The 21,561-nt window shown below is 33.7% G+C and overlaps 2 protein-coding genes across 2 annotated transcripts in view; one reads left to right on the top strand and one right to left on the bottom strand.

The window, feature by feature from the left end:
- Window positions 1-1,448: 1,448 nt before the first annotated feature.
- On the bottom strand, window positions 1,449-6,691 carry LOC126970054 (divergent protein kinase domain 2A). The gene is made up of 3 exons (XM_050815735.1): window positions 5,925-6,691; window positions 3,118-3,299; window positions 1,449-1,969 (listed from the first exon to the last, which is right to left on the bottom strand). The coding sequence occupies exons 1-3, from the start codon at window positions 6,534-6,536 to the stop codon at window positions 1,537-1,539; spliced, it is 1,227 nt and encodes a 408-aa protein (XP_050671692.1). The 5' UTR covers window positions 6,537-6,691; the 3' UTR covers window positions 1,449-1,536.
- A 3,429-nt stretch (window positions 6,692-10,120) lies between these two features.
- Window positions 10,121-21,561, top strand: part of LOC126969923 (transmembrane protein 68) — a 67,632-nt gene continuing 56,191 nt past the window's right edge. Inside the window, exon 1 of the mRNA XM_050815558.1 lies at window positions 10,121-10,770. Coding sequence (XP_050671515.1) covers window positions 10,713-10,770 — 58 coding nt within the window. The 5' untranslated portion in view covers window positions 10,121-10,712. The remainder of the gene's footprint in view (window positions 10,771-21,561) is intronic.

Genomic DNA, 21,561 nt, shown 5'->3' on the forward strand with positions numbered 1-21,561 from the left:
TTCGTCATTCTATCCATCGGGAAAACAACTTTTTTACACCTAATTGTTCATGCAAGATTATTTGTATTTGACTCATGCCAATGTCTATAGTTGCCTGAATTTCGCGGTATGTCACATGTCGATCTTCCTCAATCAGCTTACGCACAGCATCAACGTTTTCTTTGGTGGCTGCAGTTTTTGGACGACCTTGACGGGGATCATCACTGAGCTTGACCCGTCCACGTTGAAATTCAGCAAACCAGCGATAAATTGTGGTTTTGGATGGGGCTTCATCACCAAATGCAGAAATCATCCGGTCAACACACTGTTTTTGTGTTAAACCACTTCGTAAGTCATAATAAATCGTCGCTCTAGAATTTTCTCGAGTCAATTCCATTTTCTCAACGACTAAACAAGTTTGACAAGACCGAGAATCTTTTTTTAAATAAATAAATGGTATTCGATTTTTAAAACCAAGGAGTTTTCAATTAAAAAGATTTTAATATGACAGTAACAGTGGAAATATTAAATTCCCGATACTTTTGGTGCAGCCTATGTATATTACTCATACTACAAGCAGTTGTTTTATTCAACCTCCAAAGTACAAACGCTCAGCCTCTGAAGGTTAAAAAGATTTTCCTAAACTTATATTATTAAATTAAACCGACATAGATACGGCGGGACTAGAATTCTTTTGTTATTTCCATAGTATTATGCCCTATCTTCTTATCTATCTCTTATCTTATAGCAACCATAGTTGTTATGGGGCCGTGCAGCCGATATTAATACCAACTTTGTGCTGCATAAGAGGGATATTCAAGTTATTTTTTATATTTATTTAAAAATGTTTGTGTGGTAAAGGTTAGTATTAATAATGTCTTTATGATACCACAGATTTGTAACGGAGCGACTGCCCTCTATGCTATGTAATAATAAATTTAATTGTAAGTACCTACATTATATTGTAATGAAATTTTATCAAAAAACAAATTTCTTAGGCCTATTCTTCTCAGGTCTGAGACACATTTTCGAATAGCTAGAACTTTACGACTGACTGATTTTGCATAATTTGAATGAAAATATTTGAATTTGATCTAGATTTCATCGATTTACATGCCCGTCACCCGAAAGAGACAATGAAACCTATAACACGGACAAATTAAAAAGCAGTCAAACGTGGTGGGTAAGCGTTGTCTTCGTTCCAAGAAAGATAATTGCAACTCACTACTGATTTTGTTGATAAATCCATTACAATACATTATTTGTAATGATGTGAAATTATTTATCACAATAATAAATGGTTGGTTTCGTTGATTTTTAAGTAATATAAGTAAACAATGTAATAACGCACAAAAGGTGCTTATAAAAAGCATTATATGTAAATGTTTTAAGTTCAGGTTCCATACCGAAGTTAATTTAATGTTTTAATAAAGAAAATAGCAAGGATTATTTAAAATAAAACCATATAGTACATAATAATTGTATATAAACGGCGGGATTTGCACAAAAATATCACAACTCAAAGCTTAAAATCATTCATCAAGACTAAAATAAGATTTATCTTATTACATTTGAGCCAAGCTTACTGTCAAGGAGATCATCAATTACATGTTGAAGTTTGGTAAAAGTTTTAAACCTATCATCACTATTCCTTAAACAATCTTCCAATAACCTATAAAGGTGTGGTTTGGTTTCATTTGCCTCACTTGGAATAGGGTAAAGGTAAGGTTTATCATCACCCGCTAATATGTAACAAGCGGCCCATAGATTATGGTCGCTTAAATGATGTTTGCATAAATTTTCAATAGAAAATGTGAACCCGGGTCCCAACTGTTCTCTACCGTAGCGTTTGTACCAGTCTGGAAGATCTCTCTTGGGTAAAATATTTTTGTCAACTATTACAACATCTTCTAGATCTACAAATGTAACGACATCATTATCATTTACCACAATGTTGTCTAGAGACCAGTCCATTAGGTAGAAACGAAATCTGTAACAAAAGATTTATATATCAATATATATTATATATAAAACACAAAGACGGTGTTGGAAAAATTTCCCTCAGCATCTACAATAGGTACATACCCTCATAATAGATCGTTGGAGAGGGACGTGCGGGTTGTCACTAGTAAAATAAATAAGTTTTATAGACAAACAAGATTTATGCGAACATAAAGAACTTAGAGTGTAATACTTCGAACATTACTGAAAATATAGACTGAAAATTTACTATCATTGAATCAAGAACACAAAATCTTCAAAAACAAGTCGAACTTCAACAAAAAACAATAGAATACTTAGAATGGCAATCCACGTACAATACCAGAGGTCCATAGTAATCATAGGAGCGTAATCGGCCTTTTAGAAAAGTGTACGAGTTTTTTTTAAAGTAGGTACCCATGTCATAACGTCCTGTAAACACAGTACTGTGGTGTTCTTCTGTGTTTCAATATAATCTAATATTAAACAATACAAAAATCCACTCAGAGCAGGAAGTTGCTTCTGCTTTTGAGATTTTTTTCTGACATTCCAGTTTCTATCACAAACACTTGCCTCTTGAACTAGTATTGCTGAGACACTTCTTCTGGGTAATGTCATAAGACACCACCCACCTAGGGGAAATCCAGCGTTCGCGGGCAAAAGGTCTACGCAATAAACCTTCATGCTGCGCCCAGTGAAAAAGCTGGATATCCACTTGCTAAAACTCGCATGAAAGCCATATAATGGAAGTTAAGAGATAAACACCTTGTGCCATACTCAATTGTGCGCTTAAGGCATTTATTAGCCAAGGCTTCTACTAGTCTTGCCTAAGTTATTCATTTATTATTAATATATATTAGTCGCGCCCATTTATGGGTAAGGTTCGGAGATCGCCTGTTGATCGACCATGGCGAAAGACAGACTCGAGATCGTTAATCAACTAGCGATCCTCTGAGATAACCCGTGGAAAACAAGGGCAAGGAATTAGAGTATCACTTTGAGAATCACTTTGTTGTGGGTTTACTGATTTTCAAGAATGCATATTGGTATATCAGGTTCAATGTAACAATAAAATTACCTATCGTTTCCCCTTTATCTAGTGAAAACTTATATTATAATAAAATATAGATATATTTTTCACTTTTCAGCAATACTCACCTATCATGCTTAAAAGTGAAGTCCATTGCGGCCTTCAGTATTTTTTGAGCATACTTCAGTTTTTTATACCATGTAACATCATTCAGTGAGGCCAGTGTCTCCCCTTCATAAGCAACCACTTCCAATCTTCCACAGACACCACCATAAGCTGGGACTGGCCATCCCTTTGATTTAGGTATCACCTAAGATTAATCGAAAATAATATGGTATGATTTATGCTAAGGACAAACTTCCAAAGTAGGTTTTTACCTATACTTCACAGGGGAGAGGGAACCTTGATAGTTGGCTATCAATCTGTTTATGAGGGTGACCCTGAAAGTTTATAGAACTAGCCACTTGTAATAATAATAAATTAATCAGTTTAATAGCACAAAATATTTATTAAGTACCTACTTATATTATACAATATATCTTTAAAAACCAAAAATCATTCAATTTCATAATTATAGGTTGAGTCTACTGGCCGATGTCGTGAGCGTGATTAGAAAGAATAATACAAAATTTAGGTTTATTTTTTATTTTAGTTGTTTATAAGAACACAATTTTAAAGTGATAAACAACATACAATAAGATAGTTGAATATACTAAAATCACAATTAATTGGTATTGAATTTGAAAAAATATATACCGTTTACGATTAATCGTAATAATGTATCAAAAAACCTTTCAATAACACACACAATAAACATTTTGCGAATACACTGAAGCAATGCTTAACACCTAATCAGCAGATCAGTAACAAGGAATAAATCTTACACTACCCTCAATCCACGTAAGATCTTTTTTCCTGAGGTATTCCGTAAAAAGGGACTTAATAACAAGTAGGTTAACATGGTCGCAGTAATCTCACCAACGATCTGCGTGAGGGAGTGCCTTCTACAACTGTAGATAACATCAGTGTTGTCCGACATTTAATATAGACTGATAAAAGAGTGACCAATCAGCAGATTCGGACAAGCTTATGCATTAGTATCAGTCAAGTACATAAAAACTGTTCATACAGGATTTAGTGGTCAGGAACCTTTGTATCTAGTAGATACCTCATAATTTTATGGAGGCCCAAAAACTGTTGTGTTGATTGCTGCCGTAAAATGGTTGTAAGAATTAACGGAGGTGACTCAACCAATAAAACTGTCTGTTACGAAAACTATCAATTAACCCAAAGGATTTGGAGTTTTTTACTAATATTTGTAAAAATATGATAAAAATGATAAATAATGCAAATTTAAGCAGTGGTCAAATTGTAAGTAGAGTTATCTAGTGATTATATAAATTAATGATATGTAGTGTAATATGTAACATAAATGAACATTCTTTTTTGTAATTGGTTTAGTTCTCGTGACTATGCTTGCTTAAATGTCACTGCTTGTGGGGGTGTTGTGGGACAGGTCAATCCCCAATAGAATAATCCCTAAAATATAATTGAGGGAGGCGATGGCTGGCCCATGCGTTATAAATTGTGAACAGTCATATGTCATACTTATGGTGGCAGGATAATCTTGTTACCAGCAATTGTGCTTCATGTTTTGAATTCCTGCTGAAGAGTTGCCAAATAAATTGGAGATCGACTATTTGGCGAAGACACACGTGAAATTATTGGGTCATCCGACACATAGTCCCCATACTATGGATGTGTGGCATTTCTCCACAGTGTGGTTTTCAAAGCACTTTAATTCACATACAACCAGTCTATGGAATAAGCTTCCTTGTGCGGTGTTTCCGGGACGATATGACGTGGATACCTTAAAAAAAACCAGAAAAGCTTTCTAAAAGTCTGGCAACGCTGCTGTAATTCATCTGGTATTGCAAGAGAATATGGGAGGCGGTGATAACTTAACATCAGGAGACCCAAATGCTCGTTTGTCCTCCTCTTCCATCTCTCGTCATCCAAACCTCGAAACTTGCGATTATTTATTACCGAAAATAAAAGAAAAACTTATAAGGAAAAATTTTTATGGATGCTGTTGCAGCTGTGGCTGAGTTTCAAAAGGCTGTAGAAGATTGATAATGATGAGTGGGCAGTGCTTTTCTTAGTCTTTTCATTGGATGCAGCCATGTATTGATGTGAATGGACACTACTTTGAAAAATATAACTATTTCAAATATAATAAAATTAACAATTACCTAGTTTATGATTTTCTTTCTATTCTGAAGAACTTAGAGTTAGACCATCATATAAAATTATTTTATAGCAAGCTAGTGGTTACAGGGCAATATATATTCACCTTAGTCTCTGGCATCTTCCAGACTCTTTATTCAAATAGACATTGACAATTGGTGGCTTATCCTTTCTGACCTTTTTTTACAAGGGGGCAAATTTGCAAGAGGCCTACATGATGGAAAGTGAGCTGAGTTAGAAATAAACACATAGTTTATAGTTTACTAGTATCTGACTGAAACAGGACATCCTATTGCTACCAAATCTTTTGTATCTGTTACAGCTTTGGCCAAAACAGAATCCAAAACTTTTTCAGACATGTTAAAACTCTACTGTTTACCAATAATTGGCTTACAAAGTCGGTTACAAAGAAATAACAAACATAATAGAATAAAGTGATAATAATATAATATATCTTCTTTTATATGACTGCTATAAATGTCAATAAATTTAAGGTGTGGCCTTATGATTTTTCTGAGAACAAAACAAACCTTCAGTCAGTCACTCATTTTTTATAAATATCTTTAGAAGTATTGTTTAATGCTTGAATGTGAGACAACAGTGATGCTGACAACTCGCCATGGACAAGCTATGAGGTCATCTGACAAAACAAAACACAGCTAAACAGCTAAATATATAACATACTCACCTGCAGGATAATAGGCTCTGGATTCAAGCTAAGCATTGTCCATATATTTAATAACTCTGCTTTATGATTTCTTTTTGGATAAAAAACTGGATTAAGTAAATCATAAAGGCTATAAGAATATGGACATAAAACCAGACCCTTCCTTGGCTCTTCACCTGGCCAAGATAAATTAAGGTTTACAATATCCAATATCTTTGCATCAACATTTGTAACATTCAACAACTGGTTTGGATTACAGTCTTGACTTAAATTCCACGTTTTGCATATTTTAGAATCGAATTCATCAAACTCCCAGTTGTGGGCAAGTTTTTTTAAAACAACTTTTCGATTTGTTCTCGTTAATCCGTAGAATATATTCTTAGCATTAAAAACATATGACCATTTACTGAAATCTAATAATATTTGATTGGAATATAATTCAGGGCAAACCGAGACGCCAAAACACGCTGGACATCTAGATAAGCTTGTTAAGTGTATAATTTGAGGCCCTTTAAAGTTACCAAACAATAATATTGAAATATAAAAGGATAATCCAAAAACTACAAGTGTGCAGAATACACGTTTGATGAATCTACGTCGTAATCGCATTTTAGGGTGACTATGATCATGCATTGTACTCTATTTGAATATCATATTTTATTATATTGGTTAATACACATTACACACGCAATTTCCATGCACATTTTGTAAAATTAAAAATTTATAATCATAAAATAAGATGAAAAACCACAACAATAACAAACACACAAAATAGTCACATTGACATTACAGCAACACAGACCAAAGAGAATTTAAGCACTACGTTGAACACAGACAGCCAGTTTTTTTTTCTTCTTTTTACAATAGCGTTTACTTTTTGCCATAACGATGATTTTTGCGACTAACAATAATACATTTTTGCCAAAAGAAGGAAAAAAAAAAAAAAAAATACATTTCTGTTGCTCAATGTTGCGAGAAAAAATATATTTGTTTTAATGAAAATATTATTAAACTGGAAACTAATGGTTTGCTCTCTGTTGGATGAAAAAGAAGTTATTAATCATATTATTCTTAGAAAATGGTCTTTCTTCTGCAGTTTAATTTGAATTATGAAGATTGGGAACCTAAGTTAAAAAAGGATACGGAACACGGGAAAGGATCAGATAAGAAGAAAGAAGATTGAAACGGATAATAAAAATTTCATAAATATACATATATACTTGCTACGTACACAACAAATATTTAAACTTTAATATGATTCTGAAGAATGAAAGATGACAATAGTTTATAAAATTTACAAGGATACATAATTAGACAGGATATACAGGTAGGAAAAGGAACATTAAGTGATATTAGATCATTCAGGAATGAGGAGCGGTCGTATAGAGAACATGAAAAGAAAATGTGATCTAGATCACATTTATCGGATTCACATTCACACATGTCAGTAGATACAATGCCTAATCTATTAAGATGAACAGGAGTGCAAACATGACCCAAACGCATTCTTATGATAGAAGAACATACTAACTTATTGCATTTGACACGGAAAAACCATGGTTTAAATGAAATAAGTGGCTGAAGGTTAAAATATTTCCTGCCTTTTGACTGACCAGTTTCAGTCTAAAGTCTATTCCAACAATCCTGAAGGTGAACTATAGGAAGACCACCTAGATCCTGGCAAAAAACTTTATAAGGGAAAATGTTGCCATCGACCACGGCTTCATTATTGGTCTGCTTTTATATTACCAGGAATGTCCCTATGGCTGGGGATCCATACAAACAACACAGAAAGACCAAAGTGATTGCATTTATTTAATAGATTTCTTATTTCTATGACAACAGAAGAAATATTTTTTGATTTAAATGGGAACCTATTGAGAGACTGTAAGGCACTTTTTGAATCAGAGAAAATTATTGTTTTTGGAAGTTTAAATAGAATAATATATTCAATAGCCTTAAAAATACCATAACATTCCCCAGTAAACACCGATGTTTCCGGAGGTAGTTTAATTTTCTGTGATATTTTAAATTGAGCGTGATAGACACCTACACCAACAGGATCCGAGGAGGAATGTTTAGACGCGTCTGTGTAAATATGATGGTAATCAACCCAAACAGTATTTTTAAGAAGATTAAACGAAAAATTTGTACAAATTTCGTGCTTATTTAAATCTGAGTTAAAATGAATTTCTGGAAGAAACATTAATGCTTCAAAGCTAGTACTGAAAAGAGGATAATTAATGGATCGATGAATGGGAGCTTTTATGTTGATAAATTTCTTAAATCTAATATCCAGATAAATCTATATAATGAGAAAGTTTCTGAAGTTTGTTATAAAGAGAGTGGTTAAGAAACTGAAAAGATCGGAATATAAATTTGTCTGCTAAATATTGACGACGTAGATGTTGTGGAGGATCACCACATTCTACTTGAAGAGCATTGATAGGACTTGACCGCATAGCACCAGAAACTACTCGTAAATCTTTGGACTGTATGAGATCTAGTTTTTTTAAATTCTTTAACACTACCAGGCTCCAGCAAGAATGTACCATAATCTAATATACTTCTTATAAGAGTATTATATAACAATTTCATGCAAAAACGGGTGAGAACCCAACCAAACACCTGACAGACATCTTAAAATATTAAGAGTACACTCACATTTAGCATTTAGGTAATCACAATGTGGAATATCAGTTAGTTTCGAATCTAAGACAACTCCCAAAAACTTAACATTATCTTTAACTGGAATCTGATAACCCTCATAAAATATAGAAATAGGAGGAGGAGTTCTTGATCTCGTGAATAAAACTATTGTACTTTTTTCAGGTGATAGATCAAGGCCATTTAAGTCCAACCAAGTTTTTAAATTTATCAGCAGTTGTGTTATAGATGAACTAGCTTTTTCAATAGAAATATCACGACAGTAAATTAATAGATCATCAGCATACTGAAGAACATTTACACTATTAAGTGATGATTTTAAATCGTGTGTATAAATATTATATAATATTGGGCTAAGTACTGATCCCTGGGGGAGGCCCTTTGAAACAAGTCGAGTAATTGACTTCCCGTCATCTAGTTTCAGGATTATGTATCTTTCGGAAAGCATGTTTATGATAAAATTTGTTAATAGCAGAGGTATATTAAGTTGTAAAAGCTTATTCTTTAAAATACTGATTACAACATTGTCATAGGCGCAATTTATATCTAAGAACGCAGCTATTACTGATTTATTATTTAAAAATGATAATTGAATATCAGAAATGAATATACTTAAGCTATCAATAGTACTTTTCCCACGTCTGAAACCGAATTGGGATTCACATAATAGACCGTTATGCTCAACAAACCATTCTAAACGATTTTTTATAAGATGTTCTGTAATTTTCATCAAAACAGAAGAAAGTGCGATTGGGCGATAGGCAGAATGGTCTGAAGAACACCTATTAGGTTTCAGTACGGGAATTATTTCTTGACGTTTCCACGTGGAGGGGATATTACCGGATGTCACTATGGAATTTATAAGAGATAAATAATAAAATAAAGCCTCATCATCTCAATGAGAGATAAAGGGATACAGATTACCGTCTAGTCCAGAAGCAGAATCCTTAACATGTGACAATACACCTTTTAATTCAGTGAGAGAAAATATACGGTTTAAATCAAAACAGTTATCATTATTTATATTTATTACAGGGTAACCATTTATGGTTACGTCTTCAGGAAGGAAAGGTGGAGCCAATTTATCTAAAAAGCTATTAACTAAATGAAAAGGGATTGATTTTGGAGATGAATCTTTGTATGCAGATCTAAACCTTCTTATATTTTGCCATACAAGAGATGGTTTGACATCAGGTGATATTGAATAGCAGAAGTTTTTCCAGCCATCAAATTTCTTTTTCTTTAGAAATTACCCATGTAGTATTGTCCCGGAAACACCGCACAAGGAAGCTTCTCAATTCGATCCGTATATTTTTTGGTTCAATTATGTTTCTTGCTTTTTTATCTGACCGTTTATTTATACATATACGTATGTATGTACGGGTATACCCGTACGTAATATATATATTAGAATGATTTTGTTTCAATTATTTGTGTAGGTATTGATCTCTAACAGTCAAGCAAACGGGGTCGTAACATAACCCAAAAATTCTTAAAAAACAAACTTAACTTATGACTCCCAACTTTATAAAAAAAAAAGAAAATGAATACCACATATTCCTAAACAATGATCTATTAAATGTAAATATTTCATGTTTCAACACGACTTTTTTTGGTATACGAGACTTCCACTGAATCCTGCTATGGACCCAACCTAATCGGCCACTAGCCAGTAAAAAAGTTGGCCTTGATTGAATATGCGGAAGAAGATTGAGCAGTGGCACCAACAGTTTTGCCGATGAGACTGTAATGAAAAACTGAAAATTAATAAAAATATGATAAGTCGTGGCTGTTTGGGCTTGAATCCTTTGCCCGTCTTAACATTGTACGAAGAAACCAAAAAGAAAATGTTAAGTCAACATCAACAATATCAATACCTACATATCGCGATTCGCGGAAACTTGACCGCGGAAGCAATAATTTTGAGCGCAACGGATGTACACTTTTTGGTGTTTTCGCCTTTGTTTGTACAAAATACCTAAAGAACATTATTATATGTATAATACCTGTCAATGCAAATAAAGCAAACTGGAATGTTAAATATTTGTGCGTGATTATAAAGCCCTTAATTAGTTAAACACCTAAGAACTTAGATGTGAACATTATAAACATTGGGTGAAAGTGATCAGATGTTTTGCAAAAATGAGTTTTATAACAGATTTCTTGGATAGCTACACCTCAAATTTTTACAGTATGATTGGTATGTAAACCATATTTAAATAAGGGTTAAGAAATACGTGCACTTTTATGAATTCCCGACTCAGTATTTATATTTTATCATTTAGTTATCTCTTATCATAATTTACTTTAATATCTGCTGTCATTAAAGTTAATATTTGTATTTATTTAGTAGGTTATTTAGTAAGTAGTTAATATAGATTTATATATTTTTGATACTAATTAGTTAGTGTAGTTTTTACATTGCATGTGCTACACATGCTTGCTGTTAACTGTATGCTTTATCTTATGATGCTTTGACTGTGTACTTGGATCTTCAGTTTAAATACCCCTATTTCACAATTATGCAGATTTTTGGTTTAAAATCTATCATTTCTAGTTTCACATCACCCTTTGTTTGATTAAATTCAATATAATACTATTATGTATATTCAATTGAGTGTTGGTCACAGTAAAAGGGTGGCAGATGAAGCACTTTGTGTCCAAGCTCTTTTAATAATTTGTCAACAATATAAAATGTTTTTGGTGGTTTATTATCGTAATGAGATGGTACATAGAATTCCACTTTTGCTTGGAGGATATTTCTTTTGGAGAGACACTTCTGCATTACACTTTTCAGGAACACTGGTAGATATCTTTTCCATTTGAGTAGAATAGTATGAGGAGTTGTCTATGAGAACAAGTAATTTTTTTTAGACATTTAGTATAATTGTTTGTATTAATTCCATGATGATAATCACAAGTGAAGGTTATGTATTCATATGACAACACGGTATAAATTCATTTTCTCCACTGGTGTGATTTAATATTCAGTGTTGATCCGGATTTGTATTTCTATAAGGCAGCGGGCATACTGTTCCACAACCATTTTCTCACTATGTAATGAAAATTAATTGATTTTTCATCTTAATATTAAGTAACATGGGCTTTTTTTGGCAATTTTCTTTATTGCAACACAAGGAACAAGCCTTTCAGAAAGAAAAATATTTGTAGTTATGTCAAAAATACATGGTATTATGAATATGTAATAATAAAACCAGCATATACATACTAGTTAAACAGCTGCACTAATAGCTATTTTATAACAAATTCCTCATTTTTGTCATGTAATGAAGGTTAAATTATTATTGTTACAAGTTTTAAAATGTTGAGTAAGTGATCTAATATAATATAAAAGTTAATTGTTTTTTGTTACTCTTTAATGTGCTGCCGTTATAATCACTCCATTGTAATGAAACTTGGCCAACAAATTGCTTGCACTTGCATGAAGGTTAGAAGCAGAGTTAAGGTCAAATATACTTTTCTTCCGTGGTTGGTACTTCATGACATTACCAGTGCAAGGCTCCTTTGCACAGGATGCAGGCTAGATTATGGGTACCACAACAGCGCCTTCTTCTGCTGTGAAGCAGTAATGTGTATTTACTGTGTTTCAGTCTGAAGGGCGCCATAGGTAGTGAAATTACTGGGCAAATGAGACTTGACATCTCATGTCTCAATATGACGAGCGCAGTTGTAGTGCCGCTCAGAATTTTTGGGTTTTTCAATAATCTTGAGTGGCGCTGTGTTGTAATGGGCAGGGTGTATCAATCACCATCAGCTGAACATACTGCTTGTCTTGTCCCTTATTTTCATAAAAAAAAAAACTCAAAATTGTTCTCACTTGTTCATTTGTATATGTTAACATGTTTGGCTGTGTATAGTTAGTATTATATTATACAAATATCCGGACGATCAAGTTTTTTTGTTTCCTTGATCATATTTTTAAGAATGTACAAAACTTGAACAAAAAAAAACTAATAGCACATCTAGATTCAAACCGTCTCTTCTGCTTTCCGCTACCCAATGTCCTATCTGAGCTATTACGGTCTTGTACATAGTGGCAAAATTTACCTTTTGTATTCCAATGTTATTGTAGCTTTTTCTCCTTAAAACACGGATAAACCTACTTTTTTTTTAATTAAAACCTAGCTAGATCAATTTATCGCCCCTGAAATCCCCTATATACTAAATTTTATGAAAAACATTGGAGCCGTTTGCGAGATTCAGATTATATATATTTATATACATATAAGAATTGCTCATTTAAAGATATAAGATTATACATAACATGGCCTAATCAAGAGGCTAACCCCCTTATTCATAATAGTCTGCTAACTTAAAGCATTGCTAATTCTCACTCTGTCTTCTTCTATTGACCTAAGTCAGAATGAGAAAAAACTGAAACTGAACAAAGATTTATATAGCAGTATTAACTTAGAACACTGAATCAAATATGATATATTAAGATAGATTCCAAACACTACTCACTTTATCAATATCTAGAGCTATTGATAAGTGCTGTTTATTTAGTTATTATTGCATGCTATTGATTTACCAATACTTAAAAATATTTGTATTGGTTTTAAGGTAAGCAGTTACTTATATGTTTGTTGACAGCTACAGTTTATTATTTATAAGTAAAAATAATGTGTTCCAAAGCAAAGCCTCACTTTCATAAGTGTATAGGTACAATAAATGAATTAAGCTTTAATGCCTTAGGCCAGATATTTTGCTATATTTGCTGTCACAGAACCATATTTAGTGGTTTAAATTAAAATGCGAAAGTTTCTTCTCACTTTAAGGTCATATTTTTTTGATGTGTAACTTATAGTATGGTTTTGAGTTTGAAATGTATTATTTGTTAGTTTTAACACCTTGTAATCTGACACTGCCTATTGCGAGATACCATGATGGTTGGTATATTAATTGAAACCTACAGAAAAGTTTTTATAATTCACATTTGCGTTAAACATGTCGTCTCACTGTCGACTTATAGACTTGGTAGAGACGTCACTTGGTAGAGAAGGGCAAATTGGCCTTAACGTTTACACTTGGTCTTCTTTTTTTCCTACATTAGGCGTTCCTCAGGGCTCACATCTTTGCCCAGTAAAAGGCATAAAAGGCATTTATTTTCTTAAAATTGATTCCTTTAGAATTCTTTTTGGTGTCATTTCTAATAACTACAAGATACTACTACCGCTTCGGAAACAAATGGCGCTCTGAGAGAGAAGAAGCGGCGCAAGAAACTCTCCCAGCATTCTTTTTTTGCGCTCTTTTCAATAAAAATATACAATATTGTACAATCATTTCTATCGCTATAAAATAATCACAATCTAGTCCCAGGCTGTCCGATCATTTAGATATTCAGCAGTGGAGTAATAGGATTTACGACAGAGCCATTTTTTATAAAACATTTAAATTTATTTATAGATAATGTCTGAACAGTGACTGGGACTTTATTATAGAAGTGTATACATTTACCCTTAAAGCTATTATGTATCCTATGAAGCCTACTAGAATTAGTTACAAGCAATCCCTTATTTCTAGTGTTATAATAATGAAAATCACTATTTAGAGCAAAAAGGTGACGATTTTTGTGAACGTATATTAAATTTTCATAAATGTACTGATAATGAACAGTCATAATATTTATTTCTTTAAATTTTTCTTTGAGAGACTGTCTATAACCAAGCTGATATATAGCACGAACAGCTCTCTTTTAACAGTACTTCTCTCTACGAACAGTACTTTTTATTAATCATTAATTAGACATCTAGCAAATCTTTAATTCTGTTTTGAGACGTCTTAAAAATCTATATAGAAATTAAATCTCAGAAAGACACCGTATTATTCTTCAAACTGAATTGGGCACCATTCGTCACTGGTGTGATGTAAATAAATGACACTTAATCCGAAAAAAAAATATATTTATCATGATCACTAGAAATAGAAATGAAATTGGCGCATTCTAAGTCGTTAGTAATGTTTCTTTGGAGCAAACACCATTAGTAAGTACTCTCTAATTCCAATATCACGAATATTGGCATACTTATTGACGAAAATGCTTGGTTTTATCTTTTTTTTTTATGGAATAGGAGGACAAACGAGCGTACGGGTCACCTGTTGTTAAGTGATCACCGCCGCCCACAATCTCTTGCAACACCAGAGGAATCACAAGAGCTTTGCCGGCCTTTTTTTATCTGCAAAGATTTCAGAATTGACTTGTAATTCTAAACAATGCTTTGGTACCAAGTGCACTTGAATACGTTTTACCGATTTTAAATTCCCAATATAAAGTTTAGCATAGAAAAGTTACAACGGTATTCAACGTAATTTCACACGCCTTCTAGCGTGCAGACTATAATACAAGACTTCATTACTACCATTTCAATATTAAGTCTTTGGAGATAACTCGAAATATGAATGATATTCTTAACGTTACATTATATTATACATCCCCAGAACGTCTAAAAATTTTAACCTTACCGTCACCAGTAATAGACGAAGATTCCCCATGATAAGATTTTTAGCAAAACATCCACCACCACCACAACGGCGCCTATTTCTGCCGTGAAGCAGTAATGTGTAAGCATTATTGTGTTTCGGTCTGAAGGGCGCCGTAGCTAGTGAAATTACTGGGCAAATGAGACTAAACATCTTATATCTCGAGGTGACGAGCGCTTTTGTATTGCCGCACAGAATTTTTGTGTATTTCAATAATTCTGAGCGGCACTGCATTGTAATGGGCAGGGCACGTCCTGTTCGTCCCGTCCCTTAATTTCATAAAAAAAACTAAGTTAAGAGTACCTAATCAGCCCTTATGATCACATAATTGCAATAAATAGTAATATAGATATTTTTCATATAAAGTATGGCTATTTTCAATAAATTCAAAATCGTTTGTATTAAATTATTTTATAAACATATTTCATGTCATATTTTAGTTGACTCTTTATTTCTTTAACTTGTTATGTATAAATTGTTCACATTGTTATGTTCATTACAATAATAAAATGCTGTTTACATTGTAAAGGCATGGCATGTTGCACTATCCCTTATAACATATGTGTTGTTGGTGTAACTATCTGTATATCTATACTAATATTATAAAGCTGCAGTGTTTGTTTGTTTGTTTGTTTGAACGCGCTAATCTCTGGTACTACTGGTCCGATTTGAATGATTCTTTCAGTGTTGGGTAGTCCATTTATCGAGGAAGGCTATAGGCTATGTTTTTTTTTTCAAAATTAGGGATCCGTAATAAAATTGCTATTTTGTAACACAAGGTGTAAAATCGAAAACCTATTTTTGCGTGCGCTGCAAAAACTATTGACAATAGAACAAAATGAAGTACAGGCTATAATATAGGCAATATTTTATTACTTATAAAACTATCGCGTGAATTATACTTTATATGGCAAAACAACGTTTGCCGGGTCAGCTAGTATAAAATAAAATGTATAATTATTCAAATATTTTTAATCACCCACGGGCGCAAATAACGGAACCCTTATGGATTCGTCATATCTGTCCGAAACTATAAGAACTATACTGTTGAAATTTGTTAAGTAGATGTCGGCCGTGAACCGCATTAAGATTTTCATACAAAAATAAAAGAAAAACAATAAATTTTGGGGGTTCCCCATACTTAGAACTGAAACTTAAAAATTGTTTTTTTCAGCAAAACCATACGTGTGGGGATTCATATACATATACTAGTTTGCGTGAGAGACACTTCAAAAGTGATAAAATGTCCCCTCCCCGTAACTTCTAAAATAAGATAATGATAAAACTGGATTTTTGAAGTGAAAACTTTTCTAGGCGCGTTGGGCGCTTTTTAGTAGGGGAAAATCTTATGGGTTTGCGTCACCGACATGCACTTGACTGGCACACGCGATAAATAAATTATTTTAAATTAAATATAAATATATATTAATATTAAATAAATAAATATAATAAATAATAAGTTTTAGAAATACATTGAAATTAATGGTTTAATTGTTTTTAAACATAATGAAATTTAAAATTTTAGTACTAAAAGTTCTAAGCGTTCACTTCAATCGGAAGTCTCTACAGCTGCAAATTTTTTTTATAATAATGTAATACCGTACAATAAAATTTATTATTTAATAGCCTGAGCGCGGTCGCTCCATTCCCAATCTGTGGTATCATTATAATATCATATTATATATTAGATGTAGGTATATATTTGTTGTGTTATGTACAAACATAATAATATTGACTTGGTTAAGTTTTATTAATAAATAATATTGACATTGTCATTCCCGATCGTCGATAAGATATCTTATGTTTACCATTTACTCTATATTTGTATGTACAATAATATATTTGTGTGAGACTCACAGACTAACGGCCGTTCCCAATATTCAGTCTATCTCTTACTTGAAATAAAAATTGTAACTATCGTTGACTTTTCTGTCCCAATAAACTTATCGACGGTAACTCACCTTATCCGTGCACGCTGTCTGTCAATGGGACGACGAATAGCTTACCAGCGATATAGAGTTTGTATGGAAATTACAATTCCCGCGTCCCAATATTACGGCCGTTCCCAATATACTATGTACAGATAGAGATAAATAACTACCTTCTACTGTCAGTAATTAGCTGTCAATAATCTGAACCTGTCCCAATATACCCGATAAGTCATTCTTATCGCCTTATATTGGGACGCGTGAGTTGCAGTCTCCATACAAATTTTTATATCGCTGGTAAGCTATACGTCGTCCCATTGACAGACAGCGTGTACGGATAAGGTGAGTTACCGTCGATAACTTTATGGGGCAGAAAAGTCAAAGATAGTTGCGATTTGTAAATGTTGACAATGTATCACGATTATTATATTATTCTACTTCGAATTTTTTTTATTTTATTACTTTATATGGCAATACAACGTTTGCTGGGTCAGCTAGTAATAATGTATAATTTCTCCTTTGAATGCCAGGCTGCCTCATCGTGTGAAATGCCGGCGCTTGGATTTCCAGAAGCTCTATTGAGACGCGTAGACAGTTCTCTGTAAAATTTCATCGCGTCTCGGTCCCATGGGCCAAATGGTCGACACCAAACGGCACAAAGTTTTAAATTTGCTGTTTAAGCGAAGCAGTCGCCCCAATACCTATTAAAGAGAAGTCGCTTCTCACACCAGCGCCCTTCCCGTGCCCAGGCTACCGTCGTCAGATCATCAGGACGCATCATCTTGGCTAACAGCCAAATAGCAGGTTTGGCTTGACGACTGTAACAGACTTCTGATAAACATTATTATCTTAATATATATAAATAACGTGATACGTTATTTGTCCGCGATGGACTCCTAAACTAATGAACGGATTTTAATGGGGATTACTTAGGATAGTTGTTATTTCGATTTGGGACCCATAATTATTTTTATTTTCAATATTTGTTTTGTTCCATACAATATTTCTATGAGAGAATTTAGTTACGCACGGTTTGACAGTTCCACTGTGAAACAGTTTCATTATAACAACAGGGAGCATTTTTTATGAAATAATTCTTGATGTTTTGAAATAATAATATATTGGCAAATTCCTATAAGACAGTATTTTATTTATTATGAACAGAACAACGTCTGTCGGGTCAGCTAGTATAATATAAAAATAGGATAAACGTAAAATCATTATTGAATTTAACCCTTCGCCAATCGATTTTACGCGCGCTAAAGTGTATCTATGCGTATTATTTTACGTATAGCAAAATAATGCTTATAGTTAGGATAATATCAATGAATGTATATGAAAGTTATCGAAACTATAAGACTATTACTAATTATTCCAGTCGTGTTTTATTTTATTTTACGCACACGACACAAAGGTGAAATGAAAAAAAAAATGGTTTTATTTATTAGTGTTTATGGTTTTATAATAATCTTTATAATTATGTTCTACTACAAAACTACAAAGAAATAATAAATACATGCGTTCATAGTAATAATTTGAGGTGTTCGTACCGAAAGACTAAGAAGAATCCCTTGACCTTGATCGACCTTGAAGTGCGAGATTGCTGTGTGTGAGTGTATGTTTTAAAATGTAACTATGCGATATTCGTACAAGATAACTACTAAAATATATTTTGCGATAGTTTTTCAAGTGAAGTAAAAATATTTCATCATATTCCAAAATAAATAAATAATAAATAACAGACAACGGACGGAAATGACGCTTCAAATCCGTTCATCCTTCTTAAATTTGAATGGACGCTATTTGAAGTTGAATTCATATGAAAAAAAGTATATATCATACCATTTTAATTATTGTAATATCTTGGAAATATAGTATAGACGTATTATAAATATAACATCTTACCAAATTAATATTGGGTGTAACTTGAAAAAAAAAACTAATTTTCTCCACACTTCTTTAAATCACCGCACGATAAGATGTAAACAGACGTTTCTTCCTAACCTTCTTAAAAATGACGCCATACACTTCAAATACTACCAAACTAAAATACCGAGGCGCGTTCACGCTCAGGTGAAGCCTGGATGGCCTGTTAGCTTACGGTGGACGCAACTCGCTCGTTACCCGCCAATTTACACCCCTATTCTATTTTTTTTTTATGAAGAAGTACAACTGAACTGGTCATTCAGCCGACAGCTCTTTGGCGGAGCACGCGTCTAGCCCGTAACTATGCCGCGCTGGTTGGATTTGCATCCTGCATGTAGACTAGTAAAACTTTGCTGAATGAATATTGTTCATAACATTTTAAGTTAAAAAGCTGACACAAATTATATTTATGAACGATACGGGACTCAAACCCGCGACCTCTCATGTTCATAAATCATGTCTTCAAGGATCTACTTTACAGTTGATCATCTGCTCAACTCCAATATTTTCTTAGGAAATTCACTTGAGGTCGCGGGTTCGAGTCCCGCATCGTTCATAAATTTTGTTTACAAATTTAATTTCTGTGATTAATCCCAGAAGTGAGGGTTATCACTTTAAAAAATAAGAAATTGTTTAAAAATGCGAATTTTCAGAATAACAATTAGATTGTATTGCGTCATAAAGCCACGGCCAGATCATCATCACAGTGTTAGAGCGACGATATAGTCGGGCTATAAATTATAATTGCATATTGTTAGCACCGAATCTGTATTTGGTTAGTGTCATTGGTCGTGGTAACAATTGATAAATGTCGTACACAGACGACGTTAGCTTGATGATTTTTCTTACCATCGAGGCATTTGAAATCTGATTCGGGCTTTTATACAATGGTTAGTTGTTGGTTTGGCGGAGAAGCGGGTAGAGCTAGAAACTAGAAATGAGTTAAAGAGTTTAGTTCCGATAGTTTTGATGATCACTCGCATCACTTGCAAATCCTGCTAGATTACCACAAAGGCGCCTATTTCTGCCGTGAAGCAGTAATGTGTAAACATTACTGTGTTTCGGTCTGAAGGTCGCCAGTAAGTGAAATTACTGGCCAAATGAGACTTAACATCTTATGTCTCAAAGAGAGCAGCGCAATTGTAGTGCCGCTCAGAATTTTGGGTTTTTCAAGAATCCTGAGCGAACGTCCTGATCGCCTTGTCCCTTATTTTCATAAAAAATCATAGCTGGGAGTTTCTCGGCAAGCTTTCTGACAGCCCTCATCATTGTGACATTGTCGGACATCTACTTTGACAGCACTTGTCGCTGCGACAAACTACTGGAGTCAGTCGCGGGCGCGGCAGCGTGAACACTCAGTGATCAGTTATTAAAAATATATCTCTTTGTCTCACAGAGGATTATTACATCTATCATATTACGTATTCTCGTGCTACTAAATATTCGATAGTTCGCTTTATGAATGGTGGTGTCTAAACAATTTGTTATGTTTTAAAGTGATTACCCTCACTTCTGGGATTAAGTACACAAATCAAATTTGTAAACAAAACTTATGAACGATCGACTCGAACCTTTATTCCTTAAAATAATATGTTTTACCACTTTAAGCTCTTATTAGTAAATTTTAATTTTTAAGGAATGATTCATTTGTAATACCATTAGCTCAGCTTTAACTAATTTTAGACTGGCTCTATTGCGCTCAAACATTTTGAGTTTGATGCCTGTTGCGGCACATCACTACTCACTAGTGCCTCGGGTGAGGTGCGAGAACGAAGCCGTCCGCACCACTCAGTTCGACAAGGACGGTAAACCGTCGCGTAACCTATCGGCCGCGGCACTCAAGTCATATTTGTAGAAGTCAATTAATAAACCATAGATTCAATACAGTTTTGGAGTATTTATTTATAAATAATGGAATGTATAAATATATTCCCGAGAAGGAATAATGCCATTGAAATATAGTAGTTTCACCTGCTTTATATTTTTTTCAGAAATATAGTAGTTGGGCGTCTGATACAATATGATACTATATTTTAAAGTATGGTTGGTAACTCTACCATCAGGTCACATATGACTCGTTTGCTGTTCCATAAAACATGTTGTAAAGTGGACCACCTGATGCGGCTACAATAACAAATTATAAAAAAGATAGTTTATTAAATTGTCGCTGTATTTATCAAAAATGTAAAATTACAAAAGTATTTAAGATGAGTGTTAGTTCTTTATGAAGGGTTCCGTATCTGTACGATGTGTATAAATAAGATGAGCTCATTCCATAGCTTTGTAGCACGTGAAAGAAAGCTCCTTGAAAACTGCACTGTGGACGACCGCCATACATCCACGGGGATGATATCCTAACTTGTGGCGTGTCGTGCGAAGGTGGAATTCGGCGGCAGGAATCAGGTGAAACAGCTCTTCGTAACACTCCCCGTGATAAATGCGGTAGAAGGCACACAATGTAGTGACGTCCTACGCAACGCCAAGTGATTCAGCCGTTCACAGAGCACTCTGCGTTGCACGCGGTCAAATGGATCGAGCTGATACTGGGGTGCGCCAGACCAGAGATGACAGCAATACTCCATGTGTGACCGGACCTGCGCTTTATAGAGCGATAGAATGTGGGCCGTATTGAAGTA

Source organism: Leptidea sinapis, chromosome 19 (assembly GCF_905404315.1).
Source record: "Leptidea sinapis chromosome 19, ilLepSina1.1, whole genome shotgun sequence".
Taxonomy (NCBI): Eukaryota; Metazoa; Arthropoda; class Insecta; order Lepidoptera; family Pieridae; genus Leptidea; species Leptidea sinapis.

Coding starts and splice junctions, on each gene's coding strand:
- LOC126970054 (XM_050815735.1), bottom strand. CDS start 6,536: ATGCATGATCATAGTCACCCTAAAATGCGATTACGACGTAGATTCATC. Junction 3,300..5,924: donor CAGAGCCTATTATCCTGCAG/GTGAGTATGTTA, acceptor GATTAATCTTAG/GTGATACCTAAATCAAAGGG. Junction 1,970..3,117: donor TTCACTTTTAAGCATGATAG/GTGAGTATTGCT, acceptor CTTTTGTTACAG/ATTTCGTTTCTACCTAATGG.